The sequence below is a fragment of the Panicum virgatum genome, chromosome 5N, assembly GCF_016808335.1.
Source record: "Panicum virgatum strain AP13 chromosome 5N, P.virgatum_v5, whole genome shotgun sequence".
Lineage (NCBI taxonomy): Eukaryota > Viridiplantae > Streptophyta > Magnoliopsida > Poales > Poaceae > Panicum > Panicum virgatum.
Genome location: NC_053149.1, coordinates 50,754,134 through 50,770,469, shown reverse-complemented (window position 1 = coordinate 50,770,469; position 16,336 = coordinate 50,754,134). Strand labels below are relative to the sequence as shown.

The following is a 16,336-nucleotide window of genomic DNA, read 5'->3' as shown; positions in this document are numbered from 1 at the left end:
GCATGAGCCTCCTCCTCCACCGCTCTCTGCTGCCGCCCCGCACTCACAACGCCTCCGACACGCCGCCGAACTTGCCGTCCGCCGTGAGCCCCTGAGCTCCGCCCACCCGCGCACCTGCAGCGTAGCTTCGCCCACCCGCGCCGCCGCACGCCGCGCAGGGGGCTGTGCTGCCGCGTGCCCAGCACTCGCCGCCCTAGGCCGCGCCGCCGCGCGAGCAGGCGACCGACCGGGCCTACTGGTCACCGCGGCGCCTTGCCCCGCCACCGAATGGCCGCGCGCAGGGAGCTCGGCGGCCATGGAACGGGGGAGGAGGAGAGAGGGGCGGAGCAGGGGAGGGGCGGCGCAGGACAGGGGAGGGGGAGGAGCAGGGGAGGGGCGGGGCGCGTGGGAGAGAGAGAGAGAGGAGGGAGGTAGGAGAGAGTGTGACCGGGGAGGAGAGTAAAAATTAAAAAAAATCTGACATGTGGGTCCATCTGCAGGTAGTTGGTATAGAGGATGAAATGTAGAGTATGACGGGTGTGGAAAAACTGAGTATAGAGTAGAAAATCTCGATGAGTAGACAGGGATATTCTTTTTAGAGGATAAATTTAGAGTATGACGAGTGCAGACAGGCTTTAGGCCTTCTCCAGCGGTGGTATCAGTTTCTCAAGAAAACATCAGTCACGTACTCACACCCTAGACTTGTGGGTCCTACAAGCTAATTAGCTATCATAAAAAAGCTTTATTGAGGTGGTCATGGATCCCACGTGCAATAAAATAGTCTCACATCTCAAATGGATGACAACCACCTCAATTTCCTAGGGAGAATCTGCTTCATGCAGTTTTTTTAATGGGTGAGGAACAAAAGCTTACTTTGGTGCGGTTCTTCTCTCTCTCCACGAAGGTTCGCCTATGGTGGCACCGGTTCCTCGAACCACCATGTCGACTGAGGGTGCAGCCACTACAAAAGGTCTTAGTGATTCTTAGATGCACCTCCAATCTATTTAGTTCAAAATTTTATACTACTTCTTCGAAATCAGATATTATTTTGAAAAATTAGTATAATACTTTGAATTCAAAAGTGTTGGAGGTGCACTAAGGGTCGTACAAAATCTGACTGCCCTGTCCTTTACCCGATCTGAGATTCTGAGAAATCTTCACTTCCTATTTCCTGTAGAGTTTCAAAAGCAAAAAGGCCCCCAAATCCGCATACCAATCACGTTTTAACATGCAGTGCCAAAACTTCGTTTTCCTTGCTTTTTATCTAGGTCCGACAGCAAATCAAAGTTCAACGGATCAGCACGGGACGCGGAGTGATCTTTCAATGAATTCTTCCCCTTTGTGCCTGCGGACAGGACTTCCTACGCTTTTGTCTACTTTCAGCAGAACAAGCTCACGGCGATTCGACTTGCTGAGGGTCCTGGTTGGCAGGCGATGCCTACTATCAGCGATCAGGTCGATTATTATTTGAGAAGCAACATCAGAATAATATATTCCCTCTGTTTTTATTTACATATCATATTAATTTTGGTTTAAGTCAAACATGATAAACTTTGATTAAATTTATAGAAAGAAATAGATAATATTTATAACACCAAATTTGTTTCATTGGATCTATTATGAAATATATTTCGATAATGCATATGTTGGATGGTATAGTTGGTGCTATATTTTTCTATAGATTTGGTTAAAGTTAAATTTGACATAGAACAGATTTAATACTATGTGTAAATAAAAACGGACGAGTAGAAGAAGAGAAGCAAGCTAGAAAGCTCGATGCTGACGAAGTAATGACCGTGCTGCAAGCTTGTTCTCAACTTGCCATCGCTAATCTTGTATCTTCTTCTCTCATTAGTGATCTCATGCCTGTCTCTTTCTAGTCTCGGTCATAATTTCTTCCGGTGGTCCGCGGGCGAAAACTCCGAAATCACGGCCTTGAGTAGTACAACGTACAAAAAGGATTGACGACAACCTTGAGCAGTCTCTCTTGATCTTTATTGCCATGCATTCTATTGTATTCTGCAGTTTGTTGCCAATCAGCTGGACTAGAAACACAAATAATGGAGGCATCGCCTATATCAAGTAAGGGCGTCGAACAATTTGGCAAGAGGCATTGCCTAACTTCATTGATCAAACGGCAATCTGGACCACAATTTTGTTCGGACACCGAAGTTCCAATTCCCCGGAATCGGTGTAATCTACTGCAACTGCAACCATACGGCATACTACCGTATACGACTGGCAAGACCAGCAATGACCTTCGAGATCGACCGAGACCACGGTCGCACCCACGCGTTGTTCATTCTGGCCGTGGACAAGGCATGCACAAGCACACCATCGTCGTCTCGTGGAGAAATGGGAAGCAGATACAGGACCTGTCTAGCCTTCATCTTGCTGCTCGCCGTCGTGCCGCGCCCGTCGGTGTCGGCGCAGCAGCACACGGTAGGCGCCGGCTCCTCTCTGTCCGTGGAAGACCGCGCACGGCCGTTCCTGACATCCCCCGACGGCACTTTCTCGTGCGGCTTCCAGGAGGCCGGCGAGAACGCCTTCTCGTTCTCCATCTGGTACACCGGCGCCGCGGAGAAGACCGCGGTCTGGACGGCGAACCCCGGCGCCCCCGTGAACGGCCGGGGCTCCAGGATCTCGTTCCGCCGCGACGGTGGCCTTGCCCTCGACGACGCCAACGGGACCACGGTGTGGGAGAGCACGACGAGTGGCGGCGGCACCGCCGCCCTGACCATCTCCCTCCTCGAGACCGGCAACCTCGTCATCTCCGACCCGTCCACCACCGTGTGGCAGAGCTTCGACTGGCCGACGGACACGCTGCTCCCGTCGCAGCAGCTCACCAAGCGCACGAAGCTCGTCGCGGGCTACTTCAGCCTCTACTACGACAACGACAACGTGCTGCGGCTCCTGTACGACGGCCCCGAGATCTCGAGCATCTACTGGCCGACTCCGGGCAACGATCCCTTCAAGAACGGCCGAACAACCTACAACAGCTCGAGGATCGGCGTCCTCGACGACAACGGCGCGTTCGTGTCGAGCGACAACCTGGGAGTCAATGCCTCCGACCTCGGCCCCGGCGTCAAGAGACGGCTCGCCATCGATCCGGACGGCAACGTGAGGATCTACAGCCTGAACGCGTCGACCGGGGGCTGGACGGTGACATGGGCGGCGCTGGCGCAGCCGTGCTCCGTGCACGGGCTGTGCGGCCCGAACGCGGTCTGCGAGTACCAGCCGAGCCTCAGGTGCTCGTGCGCGCCGGGGTACGAGATGGTGGACCCACGGGACTGGCGGAAAGGCTGCAGGCCCATGTTCAGCGTCACAAACTGCAGCCTGCAGCAGGCGTCGCCGGAGCAGCAGCCACGGTACAAGTTCGTCAAGATGCCGCACACCGACTTCTACGGCTACGATCTGTGGTACTACCAATCCGTCACGTTCCAGTACTGCAAGAAGATCTGCTCGGAGAACTGCCTGTGCTTCGGCTTCTCCTACAGGCTTCAAGGCCAAGGCGTCTGCTACCCGAAAAGCCTGCTGTTCAACGGCTTCACGTCTTCAGCGTTCCCCGGGAACATCTTCATCAAACTACCAATGGATTTCAACACCTCATCGGCGTCTCCGGCCAGCGCACGGCGGAGCACCACAGGCATAGCCTGCGATCCTACCGTCCCCGTGATCGTCAAAGAGTCACCAGGCACGCTCGGGAGACCCAGAAACGGCGCCGAGTGGCCGTACTTGTTTGCGTTCGCCGGAGTGCTGGGAGTTCTCGATCTGATCTTCATCGCGACGGGGTGTTGGTTCCTCTCCAGCAAGCAGAGCATACCCAGCTCGCTGGAGGCAGGCTACAGGATGGTCACGGGGCAGTTCAGGAGGTTCACGTACCGGGAGCTCAAGGGCGCCACGGGGAACTTCAAGGAAGAGCTCGGCCGGGGCGGCTCCGGCGTCGTGTACCGCGGCGTGCTCGACGAAGGGAAGGTGGTGGCCGTGAAGAAGCTGACCAGCGTGGCGGGAGGCGACGAGGAGTTCTGGGCGGAGATGACGGTGATCGCGCGGATCAACCACATCAACCTCGTCAGGATCTGGGGGTTCTGCTCCCAGAGCAGGCACAAGCTGCTGGTGTACGAGTACGTGGAGAACGAGTCCCTGGACAGGCACCTGTTCGACACGGATCGGGCGGCCCTGCCGTGGCGCGCGCGGTACAGGATCGCGCTGGGCACGGCCAGGGGCCTCGCCTACCTCCACCACGAGTGCCTGGAGTGGGTCATCCACTGCGACGTGAAGCCGGAGAACATTCTGCTCACCCGGGAGTTCGACGCCAAGATCGCCGACTTCGGGCTGGCCAAGCTGTCCAAGAGGGACGGCGCCGGCGGCGGTTTCCAGCTGTCGCACATGAGAGGGACGACGGGGTACATGGCGCCGGAGTGGGCGCTGAACGTGCCCGTCGACGCCAAGGTCGACGTCTACAGCTACGGCATCGTGCTGCTGGAGATCGTGATGGGGAGCCGGATCTCCGACCAGACGACGGCGGGCGGGGAGCGGCTGGAGATGTCGCAGATCGCCCGGGCGCTGCGGCAGGTGGTGGCGAGTGGGGACATTGTGCCTCTGGTGGATGGTAGGCTGCAGGGAAACTTCAATCCCCGGCAAGCCCTGGAAATGGTGAGGATTTCTTTATCGTGCATGGAGGAAAGGAGCAGCCGGCCGACCATGGATGACATCGCCCAGGCTCTCACGGCGTGCGACGATGAGGACGAGCACCCTGCGTACAGGTCATGACTCGTGATGAGTCCTCCCGATAAAATGTCACTTTGGAAATTGTAAGGCCTGTCACTGCAAAATCTCTTCAGGGTTACACTAGCTAACAACTATTTACAATCATTAAGCCGCCAAAATCGAATTGGTTGATGATCTTTAGAGCGTACTTAATCTTTTAAGAGTGTTTAGTCATGCAATTTCAGAGACTATTTTATCAAAATAATGAGATGCAAATCTCAAACGAAACTTTCTGTACTGGCCAATACTCTGCCAAATGCTCGCACGAAAATTGCAATAAGAAATGTATTGGGCTCTCCGATACTAGCGGGCTGGCACATAAGCCCATTACAGTTAGGGACGCAAAAGGCCCATCAGTTGAGTGGCAAAGACGACAGCAGCGAGCCAGCGAGCGCTCTGCCGTGCGTGCACTCGTGGCGGGCAGCAGTCGGCCTCAGGCCACCGCCCACCGGCGCCTCCGCCGGGCTGCATCACCGCCTCACAGTTCGCGCCCCCCGGTTAGCAGATCGAACCCTACCAATGCGATAAAATTAGATTTGTATTATTAAAAAATCTAAAAGTTAAATATATATTATCGGATCTATATATCATTGACTATGTGAACCCCACCTGAGCCCAGACGGACTCGACGCTTTAAGGGGTTGTTTGGTTCCATGGATTTTTTTCAAGTCTCTGAAACTTTTTAGTATTTAAAAGTATTAAATAAATATTAATTATAAAACTAACTGCAGAACCCTGGGGCTAAACTGCGAGACAAATCTAATGAGGTATCTGAATCTATGATTAGCGAATGGTTACTGTAGCATCACTGTAGCAAATTATGAATTAATTAGGCTCATTAGATTCGTCTCGCGAAAAAGCACTCAGCTGTCAAAAAATATTTATAAACAGATTTTATTTAATACTATAAAATAGTAAGATTCTTTTTGATGTGATAGAGACTTTTGAAAAAAATCATGAAGCCAAACAAGGCCTAAGGCCGCGCGGCGCCCCGGTTAGCAGATCGAACCGTTAAGCCGAAAGAAAACTTGCAATTCTAATATTGCAATTTTTTCCCATGCGGTGGTGCGGCGGATGGGGCCGGAAGTTTTTGCCTTTTTGGAGCTCCTCGGAGTTCCTTTTCCGCGCCGCTCCACCACGCCGCCGTAGCTGCCGGGGTCCGGCCGCCATCGGACTCTCCGCCCAGCGCTACTTCGGTGTGCCTGTCGCGCAGGTGAGGCCTATCTCTCATCTGCTTTTGCTGCTGTTAGCAGGGTTAACCGAACCGTCGGTAACCGGTCCGGTTTGACCGGTTACCGGTCAAACCGGTCCGGACCGGTACCGGTTCGGTCCGGTATGAAACCGGTCCAAATTCAAAATTTAAATTTGAATTCAAAAAAATGAAAAATTCCCAAAAAATTCCTAAAAATACTTCAAGGTGCAATGAATCTAATGGTGTCAAATTTTCTCCAAAATTCGTTCATTTAGTATGGTTTTCGGAATTTATAAGTTAAATAAAAAAAGAAAAAGAAAAAAAACCGCGGCCCATTAAGGCCCATCGCGCGGCAGAGGTTATTTAACGTCGCGTGTCCCTCAGCCGAAGCCTCACCAGCGCCTCCCTCACCCGCTCCCCCCTCACTGACCCCTGTCCGCCGCCAGAAGTCGCCGCCCGCCGCTCGAGGCCGGTTAGCCGCTCTCAGATCCCGGCTAACCGGTCTCCCTCACCGGTAAGCCGGACCGGTAGTAGATCTACCGGTCCCGTCCGGTTTTCCGCCCGGGGAGGCCGGTTTACCGGTATGGGGAGGCGGTAAACCGCCGATTAGCGTCGGTAAGCCGCGGTCAGGTTTGTTTTTTTTTTCCCTAGGATTTAGGTGTATTTAGATGTTTTGTTTTAGGATTTAGGTGTATGACTTAGGTATATTTAGAATTTAGGGAAGATTTATTTATATTACATGATTTTTTGCACTATGTAGTAGGTTTTAGCTAGATTTAATTTAGGTGTATTAGATGATTTTTGACACTATAACTTAGGTAGGAGTAAGAATATTAGATGATATATTTTTGTTGTGCATGTATGCAGATAGACAATGGCAAGCAGAGATGTTGTGTGGGAACACGGTGAAAATCTTTATCCCGGATGGCGATGTAACTATTGTCGTACGCAGAAAGGAGGAGGTGGTGCGACTAGATTGAAACAACATTTGGCTGGGCGCGGGGCAGAGGTGATCCATTGCAGGAATGTGCCACCTGATGTGCGGGACTTCTTTCAGCGTGAGTTGGATAGGGCAAAGAAGGCAACTGCTGACCGGGCCCGAGAGAGGTTGAGACGGGAGAAGGCTGCAGCAGAGGGAAACTATCCCGGTGATGAAGAAGATGAGGAGGCTCAGGTGCAGCGTGCCATGGATCTATCGAGAGCGGAAGCAGAGTTCCGACGGGGGGTGGAACAGAGAGGAGGTGCATATGAGCGTGGAGGGGGTAGTGGTTCGACGAGGGGGAATGTTATGCAGAGAATGTTTCGAAAGTCCACTTCGCAGAGGGAGAGTCCTGTGGTGGAGGACTATAACTTGGCAGCTGGTGGGAGAAGAGGAATGACACAAACAAGGATTGATACAGGCTCCTGGACGCAGAAGGGTAAGAACGCAAAGGAAGCTATTGGTAAAGCTTGGTCAAAGTTTTTCCATATTGCAGGAGTACCTGGAAGACAGGCTGACAGTCCATACTTTATCAGCGCGGTTAGGGAGACACAGAAGTGGGGTAAGTTTTCTTTCATTGCAATGATACCTATAAACTTACATTTTTGTATCTTATGATTTTCATATGGTTGCAGGTGAAGGTATCGCATCACCCACTGGACGGGATATTGATGGCAAGTACCTTGATCAGAATGAGCAAGACTTGAAGACGAGGTACGTAAAGTTTCAGAAAGACTGGCCCTTATTTGGCATCACGTTAATGTGTGATTCATGGACTGGTCCGACGAGGATGAGTGTCATCAACTTTTTGATATATTGCAATGGGGTCATGTGGTTCCATAAGTCTATTGATGCGACTGGAAGAATTCAAAATGCTGCATATTTGTTCAAGGTAGTCCCTCAACCTGTTCCATTCACATTGTGTATGTTTTGTCATGTTACTAAAAAATCCGTCTTCCATTGCAGGAGATTCGAAAGGTGGTGGAAGAGATTGGACCGGAGAATGTCGTGCACGTAGTCACCGACAACGGCTCGAATTACAAAAAAGCATGCAATGAACTACTAAGTGATGTGTATGACCACATAGCTTGGACACCTTGTCTAGCACACACCGTCAATTTGATGTTGAAGGATATAGCTCGAAGGCCTGAACATGGTGTTATCATCAAGCAGTGCAAGCGAATTTCAAATTGGTTACACAATCATGGTCAGTTGAATACAATGATGAGGAACGCAATCGGTGGTGAGTTGGTCAAGTGGAATGCCACTCGATTTGGAACCAACTACATGTTCCTAGAGAGCATCTATCGGAAACGTGATCGTTTCATGCAGTGGATGGCATCTACTGAGTTCCAACACAGCAAATGGGCGAATACCGAAGATGGTAGATTTACTCATGCAAGTTTTTCAAGTATGGAGTGGTGGGATGCATTGAAATATATCATCGACACAGTTCAACCAATATACAAGTTCCTCCGCTTCGCTGATCAGGACAAGAAGCCGAACATGTGCGAAGTCGTGATGGCCTACCAGACTATGAAACAGGAGCTGAAGTCTTTCTTTGGAACAAATGTTTCCACACTGAAAGAGTATGTTGAGGTGGTGGACGAGAGGTTGGATGATGTGTTCATAGGCACGTATGTGGGTCCAGGTAAGCACACATCAGTCGTCTATTTTTAAACTCTATTGAAATAATGCTTATTTGAAGTGATTTATATTTTGCAGCTGCTGTCCTAAATCCGAGGTATGCCTATACGATGGAACCAACTCAACAAATGTTTCGTGGACTTAAGGATACATTTCAGCGCATGACGGATCTCCAGAGCGCCGTCCAGGCATTGCAGGAGCTTGACGTGTTTCGGCAGAAAATTGGCGAGTATAGCAGTGATATGGCAATGCGGATGGCGATGGACCCAAAGACATCCCCATGTAAGAGTTGTTCCGTATAAAATTGTTATTTTCTCTCTTCGAAAATATTGCTTACATACTCGGTTGCACATGCAGCGTCCTGGTGGATGATGTTCGGATCAAGTACTCCAAAACTGCAGTACCTTGCCATGAGGCTTGTTTCACAATGTTGTTCATCCAGTGGATGCGAGCGGAACTGGAGTACTTTTGCCTTGCTGCATACAAAGGTTCGCAATCGGTTGTCGCACAAGAAACTTAATAAGCTTGTCTATGTCAACTACAATCTTCGTCTCCGACTCGAGGAGGTCTCCGGCCCACTGATGCGTGAAGAAGGTGATTTCATTGACCAGCTAGCCCATCTTTCATTCTATGATGAGAAAAATCCGGTGCGGGAATGGATGGAATATGGTAGATCTAACCGGGCTCCAGTTCTGGACGAGGATGATGATGACGGCGACATCCCTCTCCCGTCCCATATTGTCAGAGATCAAATAAACGTGTCAGATCTACGTGAGGCTACGGGGAATGATTCCATCAGCGATTGGGCACGTCAAAATATAGGTGACACTCACCTAGGGAAGAGAAAGTTGCACAAGGGGCCTAAGAAGGGTGACTCGAAGCGTCGAAAAGGCAAAGGAACAGCAAAACCAGTGAGCAGCGACACCGAGACTGATGATGGCGAAGGTGAGCGTAGTCCTCCGTATCAGGAGTCCGAGGATAGCAGCTCGGCCGATGATGGTGATGATGGTGACGGTGCTCAGCCTAATGCTGGTGGTGGAGGTAGTGGTGCTGATGATGCTGCTGGTGGTAGTGGTCATGCTCGTGGTGTTCGTTTCACAGGTATATATTGCACATATAAATACACACATATTTCTGACTATTGACTACTAATTATGAAATATGGTTGATTGCAGGGGAAACTCAGTTCACACATGCTACTCAGGACACCGACCATGGAGCACCGCAATCGCAGAGGAGAACAGGTGGACCGACGGACTATGACAGTCCACAGAACTCTTCTTCCTCCTACAGCGATTCGAGGCACTCTTTTCACTATCCCATTCCTGACATCAGCATGCAGCCACCGACGAGATGGGTGTACGAATGGGAAGACCCCCATTTTTACACTATGTTAGTTCAGGAATGGCAGACAACATCGGCGTGGACGGGCCAAACTTGGCAACACTACAAGGCTGAGCTGCTTAGAGTGCGAGGTATCGCTTTGATGTCCACCGCCGAATACCAAACCGCATCTCAAATGGGGGTCTTCCCATTCCTACGTTGAACTTTTCATTTCATGTGTATAAGTGTATGACTCCGTATTTGTATGCACCCTATTACTATTGTATTTGTATGCATAATTATAACTCATTGCTTTGGTAGGGTCATTTACATTAAAATGTGCATAGCTCATGTCGAAATTTCCTTTTATTTCACACCGGGAATTAATTTTTCAAGCGGCGAAAAAATACTCTAAACAACCGGTATACCGGCCAAACCGGCCGGTATACCGGTGTAACCGGTCGGTATACCGAAGTGAGTCGCAACACAAAACCGGCCGGTATACCGGTATACCCGGCCGGTATACCGGTCGGAACCGCCACCACGGTAAAATTTGAATTCAAATTCGCATTTGACCGGTTCCGACCGGTAACCGGCCTAACCGGACCGGTAAACCGGTACCGGAGCCCGGCGGTTAGGCCGGTCCGGTCGGGAAATTGAACCCTGGCTGTTAGTGACGACTGATGGCTTTGGGGAATTCTGGCGAACACGCTAGGGGCAAGGACGGTTACGCTCGATGTTCCTCTTAGCTTGCTCCTCTGCAACTGCTGGCATAGTATTAATCAAGTAGTATATGGAACTATCAATAATGGATGACTCGGGTCAGTTTGTTGGTGATCTTAACATTCTAGTACCCGTTTAGTTTGTCTGGAAGTGTAATGTTCTCAATTTGTCACTGCTCTAGTTAGCTGAATGCTTATTCTGATTTTCTGCAGATTCATTTGAACCAGATGCTGGCTTCTCTTTTTAATTAGCATGTTGTTTGAATTCTTTTTGGACGGATGCAGACAAACATTTACAGATACTTAAACTGATGACAACTTGATAATTCAGGCAACCTAATGTTCTAACCTATTGAGCGGCCTAACTTAAACTGACGATAACTTGATAATTTAGGCAACCTAATGTTCTAACCTTTTGAGCGGCCTCTCATGGATGCATAAGGTATGAATATGATAAGTAGCCTCTCATGAAGTCATGGATGCACCAATGGGGGGGGGGGTAAAAGAGGATGAAGAATACTGATATAATTACAATCGGCGTCTTTTAACTTATATTACGCATGAGAAGATCTAAGTGAAAGAGGATGTACTAAAATTAGGCACCATCCAATCCAATTCTAACTATTAGTCTCTGACATCCACTCCAATCCAATCCTACTTCAGTTAATCCAAATCCATCCAACATAATCCAAAGTCCAAGCATGTAGTGGGAGGGCACAAGCGCATCGATCATGCTGGATGTCTTCATCGGCCGGGCGGCAAGCTCGCCGGCAAAGAGCGGCGTGGCCTCCTCATTCACACCGCGACCACGAGCCCACATCCCATGCCTTTTGCTGGCTTAGTTCTACGAGGGGCCGATTTGTAGAGTTCAAATGCAGGATGAAGCATTATAGCTTCTTCTCCTTCAATGGCTGCAGGGCTCGGGCCGGCAGATGCAGCGCGAGCATCGAGCCGGCGAGTTCTCAGGGCAGCGGAAGCGGCGCGAGCAGCGAGCCGGTCAGTGCTCAGGGTGGCGGAAGCGGCGCGACCAGCGACTCGGCAAGTACTGCAGCCTCGACGAGGTAGCCGCGGCGTAGGCATTCGAGATGCTCAGCGCCGAGGTGAAGGCAGGCTGCTTTGGCCAAAGGCATGCGCCGAGAGGGCTCCGTGCTGAGCAGGACGGGGAGCGAGCATGCGAGCAGTGACGCGGGGACGGTGGAGGTGCCGAACACACGGTGGACTGGCAAGGGCAAGCTAGAAGACGCGCGACGGTCGGGAGAGAGACGCGCAGCGGCGGGGGAGAGACGTATCTGGTAGTGCTCCCCGCCTCCCCTCGTGATCCAATAGGATTTGGATTCTCTCTTTTTTCTATCCAATAAGAATCCAATCCTAATTGATCTAAAGCAATGGATATTCATATTCAAAAAGATCCAAATCCAGTAGAATCCAAGAGCCAAAGTCCAATTAGATTTGGATTTAGTCCAATCCATTCCCAGAAGTAGTTACATATATAGGCAAGGATAGCCCAAGGGTTTATAGAAACACCCTAATCAGGGGATCCTTGCCTAAGGCTGACCACAGCGGAGGGAGCAAGAGCAAATTTGCTCCCTCTTCGTTTCCCACGTCCTCTCTGTCTACAGTGCCAAACAGTGCATATACAGTGTCAAACAGTGTATTTGCTCCTTCATTTGCTCCCTCCACTGTGGACGGTCTAATACACACGCAACACCTCAATACCCCTAGGTCCGGCGCATGACCAGAGGCCCATGCGGCCAACACAAAGCAGAGCCCAAGTTACATAATCAACCTTCTAACACTAAGAGAAAAAGTGAATAAAGTTGCTGTACAACTACTACTAAAAAAATAAGAGGTTATTGTGTTCTTGCCCTTACTTTGAAATCTAATTGTGATTTTACCCTCATTTTTTGTTTGTTTGTGATTTATCCCTACTTTTTGAATTTGAAGACTCCGCTTGCCCTACTCCGTGAGCAGCATGTAACAGTGTTAAATGAGCTGGAAGAAGTGCAAGTTTGCTCTTGCGAATATGCCCGTACTTTTATGAGAGTCTAGTGATTTTACCCCTGCTTTACATAAATTCTTTGAGCAACATTCCGAAGAATTCAAAAATAAATTTTCCAACCAATAGCATACTTTTAGAATCTTAGCAAAGATTGACAAATTTTGTCAAAATTTCGACAGCATCATGAAACAATTGTAAGAGCAAAACCACATTCAAAACCACAATAAGCTAATTGCCCTAAGGACTGAAGCTAATTCGTCCTAGGATCACACTTAAAGCATTCTGAATAAAAAACAAAATTGCAATTTTACTTTACCTCCAAATCAATGACAGGATTGCCTCCCGCATGCCGAGGCTACGCACCCGTCAGTGCCCGATCCGCGCGTGGCCTGAACGGGGGCTGTACCCACCCCTGCCGCACCTCGGTGTGCTGCGCTGCCGCCCACCACTGGCCTCACACAGCCACCGCCCCATAGGGCTGGCGCACGGAGATAAGTGGGCTAGGAAGCGCATAGTGAAGGGATAAGGGGTATTTTTGTTTTTTCACTGTATTATAATGGATTTTATCTTTTTTGTAATTTTGTTATTTCTGGGTGCAACTAGCAAAGTCAATAATATGGGAAAACGGAGTATTCAAATACAAATAGTAGGGGTAAAATCACAAACAAACAAAAAACGAGGGTAAAATCACAATTAGATTTTAAAGTAAGGGAACGAACGTAATAACTCAAAAAATAAATTTGTACAAGTTGTATGGAACCTATATATATGTCGAAGAGTTAGTGGCCAGGAAGTTTATAAACAAACTAACATTTTTAAAATACTGAAATTTCTGGCAAGAAGACATATTAGTATGAGAAATATGCACCACTAGTGTGAGTGTGAAAAAAAAATGCTTGTTTAGTGTTCCATAATTTTCAGATAGTTAAATTGATGATAACTTCATAATTTACGCAACCTATTACTCTGACCTTTTAGCAGCTTCTCATGGATGCGCTAGGTATGAATAAGTGGCCTCTGGTGAATGCGCCAAAGGAGGTTTCTAAAAGAAGACAAACAATACTGACCGAACAAATAATTTTATAGAAGTTGCATCAAACCCATATGTGTCTAAAAGTTAGTGACCAGGAGCTTTATAAACAAACTAACATTTTGTAAAATTCCATCCAATAAGAAATATTAGTATGATAATATCCACCATTAGTGTGGTGTAAAACAATACTGCTTTGTTGCTGTAAAACAATGCTGCTTTAATGCTCCATAGTCAATCAGAATTTGAGGAAGCAACCTACCTACATTTCTCTATCAAGTACTCCTTGCCTTACTTCCAAATATTACTCGAGAATCTGAAATCCTCATTTTGCAAACAGAGACATTATTGCTTATTGCAGCTCACCATGAGTAGGCGGGGTGATCATCTTGTTCAGCACATGCCAATAGAGATATTACAATATCATTCATTGTAGGCCAGCTGTTCCTTTCTTCAAGACAAGCTATAGCAACTTTCAACATTATCATTGCTTGCTCTGGATTAAAATGACCTTGCAGTCTATGATCAACTATATCCTTGACGTCTTCACTCTCCACAAATTGTTTCAAGCCCTGCACGAACTGCCGAAGCTCGATCTCCCTGCCATCCGCTGTTATCCCACTTGAGATCCTACTTCCTGTAACAATCTCAAGAAGGACAACACCATAGCTGTAGACATCAACTTTTCCATTGATCGGCAAGTTTAACGCCCACTCTGGTGCCATGTACCCCATGGTTCCTCTCATGTGGGTGAGTTTGAAACTAGAACGGTCTCTCTTCGAGAGTTTCGCTAGTCCGAAGTCTGCTATCTTAGCTTCAAAGTCTCGGGTCAGGAGTATGTTCTCTGGCTTTACATCACAATGGATTACCCATTCAAGGCACTCATGATGCAGGTAGGCCAAGCCTCTTGCTGTTCCCAATGCTATTTTGAACCTCTGGCTCCATGCAATTAGTCTCTCACTACTTACGTTGCCAAATAGATACCTTTCAAGTGATTCATTCTCCACATACTCATACACTAATAGTTTGTGTTGACCCTCGGAGCAAAAACCCCACATCCTTACTAAATTCATGTGGTTAATCCTTCCAATGATACTCATCTCCGCCAACAATTCCTCACTGTATGAGAAATTTGTTAACTTCTTTACCGCCACTACTCGCTTATCATCAAGTACCCCTCTGTAAACAATTCCAGAGCCCCCTCTTCCAATCTCTTCCTTAAATTTTCCTGTTGCTTCCCTTAACTCGCGGTGTGTGAACATCCTGAACTGGCTTGTTACCATCCTGTAGCCTGCCTCCATTGACTTGGGTATATATTTGTCGGTGTCCCGACCCGGGGGCCCGGATCCCAACTAGTAAATGCTGCGTGTTTCCTCGTCCCAGATGATGATGCAAGAGGAAATCACAGTAACACACGGTTTATCCTGGTTCCGGCCGCGGGGCCGTACGTCCAGCAAAGGGGGTGTGCGAGGGCACTGTATTATCTTGCACCCGGAGTGCTTGTAGTAGGGGATACAAGCCAGGCGAGAGAGGGAGGGAGGCTCCCAGGTCTCTGCTAGAAGTGGAGTCGGTTGAGATGAGGCCTCAGTAGTCCTTGAACGTCCTCTTGGAAAAGAGAAGCCAGAGAAGGACCAGCTGTGTGAGAGCGTCTGAGCGTGAGAGCCCGTTCAAAGGAAGCCCACCTCCTCCTTTTATAGTCACAAGTAGGGGCGGTGCACATGAGTAAGGGCATAGAAGTCATCGTTTTCCCCTAAATTGCGGGGCACAGTGGTCGGATACTGTAGGAAGTATACTGTGGGAAGGCGGCGCGTGTCGCTGTCGTCCTGGATTTCGTCCTTTGTCCTGCGAAGATTGCGCCGGTCGTCCTGCAGTGTCCCGACGGTAGTAATGGCGCGGGATGGCCCCGGACCCCCTGGTCGGAGTGCGGGCGTGCACACTAGAAGGTCCGGGGGACACGTGGAGGTCCCGGACCTCTGAAAGGGGGGGAGATCCGCAACTCCGACCGTGTATGCTGAGCGCCTCTCTCGGAAGGACACATGGCGTCGTCGGACCCCTTCCCCAGTGGGAGGTGAGTCCGGATGGTCGGTGTCGGCAGAACAGTAACGGGAGCAGTGCCGAGCCGTCTTGTCCCGCGTTGTATGCCCCACAGTGTTGCTACAGCAACCGAGATGGCGGAGCAGTGACCGGAGTCAGCGGATGGGACCCCGGTCACATCTACTGTGGGAATGGCGGCCCGGTGCCGCCTGTCCCGGGTGCCGTGGCGGAGTGGCTGGCATTTAACGCCTCCGTACGGTGAGCGGTTGGGCGGCGGGGCCGTTTGTCCCTTGTGCCGAGAGACGGCCTCGAGCGAGGCGGAGATATGTCGCGCGGTCGAGAGTCCCGGGGGGAGCCCTCGAGCGAGGCGGAGTTCATCCAGCGGGCCCTAGAGGGACCCTCGAGTGAGGCGGAGATCATTCCGCGGGTTCGAGGAGGATGCGAATGGGCCGCATGCTGGGCTCCTTTGAGTCCTTTCCTTTCTTCCGGATGGGAAGCAGGCCGTGGGCCTTTGTGGGCCCAGTTGCCTTAACAGGTGTTTGTGTTTTAAAGCGATCTTAGTACCCCGATTAGGGTGCCCCTAATTGTGGTTCCCGACACTAGCTCCCGAGGCTTTGGTCGAGTCAGGGGATTCGGCCGAAGGGTGATTCAGCAATTTCCC

At 49.8% G+C, this 16,336-nt stretch overlaps 3 protein-coding genes across 3 annotated transcripts; 2 read left to right on the top strand and 1 right to left on the bottom strand.

The window, feature by feature from the left end:
- The first annotated feature begins 2,120 nt into the window (after positions 1-2,120).
- LOC120675156 (putative receptor protein kinase ZmPK1) lies at positions 2,121-4,986 on the top strand. The gene has a single exon (XM_039956239.1). The coding sequence runs from the start codon at positions 2,233-2,235 to the stop codon at positions 4,750-4,752; it is 2,520 nt and encodes an 839-aa protein (XP_039812173.1). The 5' UTR covers positions 2,121-2,232; the 3' UTR covers positions 4,753-4,986.
- Positions 4,987-8,368: 3,382 nt separating this feature from the next.
- On the top strand, positions 8,369-10,234 carry LOC120675157. The gene is made up of 4 exons (XM_039956240.1): positions 8,369-8,571; positions 8,646-8,849; positions 8,925-9,668; positions 9,743-10,234. Exons 1-4 carry the CDS (start codon positions 8,427-8,429, stop codon positions 10,111-10,113), a joined length of 1,464 nt encoding a protein of 487 aa, XP_039812174.1. The 5' UTR covers positions 8,369-8,426; the 3' UTR covers positions 10,114-10,234.
- Positions 10,235-13,773: 3,539 nt separating this feature from the next.
- LOC120675158 (putative receptor protein kinase ZmPK1) lies at positions 13,774-14,953 on the bottom strand. Its single transcript, XM_039956241.1, has one exon. The coding sequence runs from the start codon at positions 14,940-14,942 to the stop codon at positions 14,004-14,006; it is 939 nt and encodes a 312-aa protein (XP_039812175.1). The 5' UTR covers positions 14,943-14,953; the 3' UTR covers positions 13,774-14,003.
- Between the last annotated feature and the right edge of the window lie 1,383 nt (positions 14,954-16,336).